At 42.9% G+C, this 4,552-nt stretch overlaps 1 protein-coding gene across 1 annotated transcript; it reads left to right on the top strand.

Moving 5' to 3' along the window:
• Window positions 1-2,582: 2,582 nt before the first annotated feature.
• LOC140944208 (transmembrane protein 145-like) lies at window positions 2,583-4,035 on the top strand. The gene has a single exon (XM_073393340.1). It carries the CDS (start codon window positions 2,652-2,654, stop codon window positions 4,017-4,019), a length of 1,368 nt encoding a protein of 455 aa, XP_073249441.1. The 5' UTR covers window positions 2,583-2,651; the 3' UTR covers window positions 4,020-4,035.
• Window positions 4,036-4,552: the final 517 nt, after the last annotated feature.

Here is a 4,552-nt window from a genome sequence, read left to right as displayed (position 1 = left end):
AAGTGCTACATCGACTAAAATAAATAAATTCGGTAATACCAAAATATGAACCTTGTAGATTTTCTCTATTTGTTTATGGCGTAGAAAAGGTAAAGAGTCCTTATTTTACTTTGGTAGCTCGAAATAAATATCTGACTAACAAACCTGAGGCCGACGGTTCGCTTATCTCCCGCTTAGGCCCAGTTCATACGTCGTGCTTCTGCCGTGCCGAACCTAATTAATATTGGGTTCGACAGAAGCACGGCATAAGCACGACTTCAATTCAGACGTCGTGCCAGAGTCGAACTTAATTCAGGGTTCGCACAGTAGTCAGTACAGCGGTAAGCGGTAACGAAAATGGCGCCGCACCGTAACCTCCAGCGTAAATTGCTACTTTTAAAACTCTTACAAAACTCGAGGAGGAGAAGAAAAGAAATGCAGCAGAAAATCCTTTTCCTTTTGACCGTCAGGCGAATGTTATTATTAGAAGTTTTCTTTCTTTCTGCTCTTCTTATTTGTTCCGAGAAAACCACTGCTGATCGATCATGTCGACGGCTTCCCCGTAACAAGGGATGGTTGGAAGAAGTATGGAACACATACACTGATCAGAGGTTCAAGAAAACGTTTCGTGTATCAAAAGCCACCTTTAATTTTATCCTTGGTCGTATACAACACGATTTCGATGACACTGACTCAACATCGCCGATCGCTTCCTCGTCTTCCTCTTCATCTTGTTCTTTATAGCCAGCTAGTGGAATATTTTCGTCAAAAGGTAGTTCGTCTTCTGATGAATTATCGGACTCTGCAGCACTGCCAACCAAGGAGGAAGGAGCATGCAAACTTGCACGGAAAGCCGCCATGTTTGTTTTAAACCATTCTCGACCCCGGCCCAGTGCTTACGCTTCTGATTCCTGGCCGTCATGCGCAGAGGAGTTCTGGGGTAATAAACAGAATCAATGCGCATGCTCATTGAAGGACATTTTTCCTCGAAGCTACTCGCGGGACTCGCAAGATAACAATTCCCGCGAAAAATACATTTCTGAAATTTATGCATTTAGTTCGACACGGCATAAGCACGACGTCTGAATCGCTGCCGTGCCAGAGTCGTGTAGCACGGCAGACCTTGTCGAACTTAATTGTTCTGCCGCACTAAATTAAAAACTTTGATTCAGACGTCGTGCTTCTGCCGTGCTTGTGTCGAACTTAATTCAAAAATTAAGTTCGGCACGGCAGAAGCACGACGTATGAACTGGGCCTTAGGTAGTCTGCTACACAGCCGTTTTTAGTGTCGTCACGCAACGCTCTCTGGGGAGGAGCGTTGCGTGACGACACTAAAAACGGCTGTGTAGCAGACTACCGCTCAGGGGGCCGTGCACGATCCAACTGCGCTAATCATTCCTCCGCGTGGTAGAGAAGAAAACAAAAGGCAGAACTAAGTAACCGCCCGGGGGGTACTCCTAGGAATTCTTGGTGGGGATGTGCCGCCCGGTTCTCCAAATCCTGACACTATTTCAGACCAAAAAATGTCATTTTTCACAACTGGCCTCTAATAAAATCCATACCCACTCTCAGACCTAGCATATAAGAAATTATGTCATCATTATTTGGATTAGAACAGCAACAAAAAAGATTTCTCAAAATCCATTTCGAATTCGTATATTTCTCTTTCTTTCTTACTCATTTGGAATTGAAACATTAAATAGTTCGTAAACTCCCGTAGTTCTCTTGAAAACCATACCCGATTCCAGACCAAAAATGTCTATACCCGTTTGCAAACGAAGACGGCGCAAAGACCCCTACCCTTTGGAAAACCGGCACATACCTTCATTCCTTCATGGCTTATATAGGGGAGTCCCCCCTACCCCCGGGTAACCGCCATTCTTAGGGCACCGACTTGGGATGGTGTCGAAAATTTCCACATAACAAAAACAGAAAATATTTTTGAAGACTCGCTGCCATAAAACATAATCCGTCACCCGTACTCAACTCTATGCAAGACTCTGTACACTGGCATGGGAAAGCAAGTTGCACTATGATCAGCTTGAATCTTCTACGACCAGTAACTAGTCTCCAAGTTGAGTTCTGTTTCATCCTTGTTAGTGTTCATCATCGGGCGGTCTGGAAAAGCCGTTCTGTTCAATTCAAGATCAAAATTTGAATAGGTTCCCAGATAATGTGATCAAGTTATCATTTAACAAAACAAAATGGACTGGTTTGTTACATATAAGACCAACCTTTTCGTTCTTTAGACTTTTGTTTGAATATTGGATTTCGGGCCCAAAAGTTACCTAGACTTTCGAGAAACGCGCCGCAGGCCCCGCTATCGTGAAAAACAGAGAGCAGAGCATCATGGGAAGAATGCAAAGCGCGCGCTTGCAAAGGAGAGAGCTTTTTGAGCCGTGCGTGGTCAAATTAAAAATTGCCGCACAATGATGTTGCCTTTTCAGTTTTAAATCAGAATTAAAATCCTGCTTGGTTTGCAATTATTGGTTTTACAAGACATTTAGTTTTCAAGCAAGCAGTAATTGTTCTTAATATTCTTAACTAGACCTTTGATGTCACAAACTAATTATCGTACGTTTATTATAATTGCGCCAGTACGCAAGCTGACAAAAATGAAAAAACACCAGGAAATCCTAGAAAAGCAGCTTTAGCTTTAGTCGCTGCGGAAAATGAGAGGAGTTTCAGAAACTGCAGTTGTGTTTTTGTTCTCCATTTTCACTTTTGGCCTGGTTTATGGAAATCATGTATCTGGGAGGATAGAAGGGGACCAAAAGTTTATGGCTCTTGTTTCCAAATTTTGGTTTGCTGACGATGTGGGACGGCTAGATTTTAAAGTGAAATACTCCACAACGAGCAATTGCTGTCCAAGCCTAGCATATTACAACGACAAATTTAACGACTGGGAATCTGTTAACCAAAACAGCGACATGGTCTGCCAGTCTAAGTTAAGCTACGCACAGGGAATGTTCTCATTTCAAAATGCTACAACAGGAAATGACAACTCAACTGATCGAGGCTATTCAGTCCAATGCCACACCAACGGCGACAGTTATCTTCGGTTTTGCTCGGGGACATTTCGGGCTGACTCGGTAGGTAATGGATGGTGGTCCTTTGTCCTTAGCCACTGCAATAGCACTCGAGGACTGAACATTTCTTACGAGTTCAACTTTACAGATGGGTATTTTTGGAATGCAGATACATCGACCAGGAGAGTACGAGACATCTTTGATAGCCACCTTATATCACTTGGCGGCTATTTAGTTTTGTATATAGCTTCGTTTTACTTCGCTAGACATCTTCATCGAAGAGGCATGTTACACCCAGCCTTCAAACTCTTCATGACAACTCTTGGATTCAAGACAGGCGCTGTTCTATTTGACTTTATTTTCCACACTAACTACGTTCTGTCTGGATTAGAACTTTCTGTATTTACTATCAGTGAGGTGCTCCAAGCGACAAGTGAAATTATTCTTATTGTCTTGTTAATTCTGCTAGTTTTCGGCTGGACAATCACCAAGGCTAGTCTTAACGAAAGTATACAAACCAAACTCAAAATGTTTTTCTTGAGTTACACCTTAATCTTTGGCATTCTGTTTGTTCTTGAACAGCGGCTATTCGTTCCTCAAGTTCTTCAAATTGCACGTCTGGGAAACGCAGTGTTAAGATCGTTAGCATGGGTATTGTTTGTCTATGGTACTTATTCTACAATCCGAGAAAACCCAGCAAAGCAACAATTCTTTTTGTCTCTTATGGTATTCTTTTCTGTTTGGTTTCTTACAAAACCGGTCGCTTCTCTAGTATCCGCTTTCTCTTCTGAGGGATGGCTAATCGCACTGAGATTCCATCGTCTGGAACCTATCCTTTGCTTTATTGGCTTCGGTTGTCTTCTTAGCATTATGGGGCCCAAACACTTTCCTTTTCATGCTCGCAACAATGGAGTAGGCCCACCGCAGGTGCAAAATCCGCCGGTCACGTTTAATGAGTCCACAGGATGGAATGAAGGTAACCGGACATTTGGAACCCAACCAACTTACTAAACAGAAGAAAAATGAGATATAAGAGAACTTGAGGAGTACTTTGGTCATTACTAACGTTATACTCACACTAAAAAAACTCCTAGTACTGAGATGTAGACGTCTGAATAAAGTGACAACTGAATGCATGTTATTCGTAATTCGTTGTGTTACTTTGGAGGTTGTGCATATTGGGGTCTGCTAAATTAAAAATCATAGCGTAGCATGTGAAGCATACTTTTCTGGGGGAAAGCGGAAGAGAGAAGAAGCGAAAAGAGGAGAGAGCAAACATTCTTCTCTCCCTTCCCCCTCCCCGTACGCCCTCTGAAATGTTCTCTCCCCCTTACCCCTGAGGAAGACCTGATACTCGAGGGTCTCAGTGGGGCTGATGCACGGTATACCACGTGAGTAGGGACCTAAAGCAAAGACGACGACGACGGCAGTGAAAACGTCGGTAAAAAAATGAATTTGCGTTCTTTCAAACTTAATCGCGTCCATTTGGACCCGCTCAATTTGTCAAACGCAGGCGACTTTTCCTGGAGTTGAATTCTTAAGGA

This window comes from Porites lutea, chromosome 7 (assembly GCF_958299795.1).
Source record: "Porites lutea chromosome 7, jaPorLute2.1, whole genome shotgun sequence".
Taxonomy (NCBI): domain Eukaryota; kingdom Metazoa; phylum Cnidaria; class Anthozoa; order Scleractinia; family Poritidae; genus Porites; species Porites lutea.
This window is presented reverse-complemented; position numbering and strand designations above follow the sequence as displayed.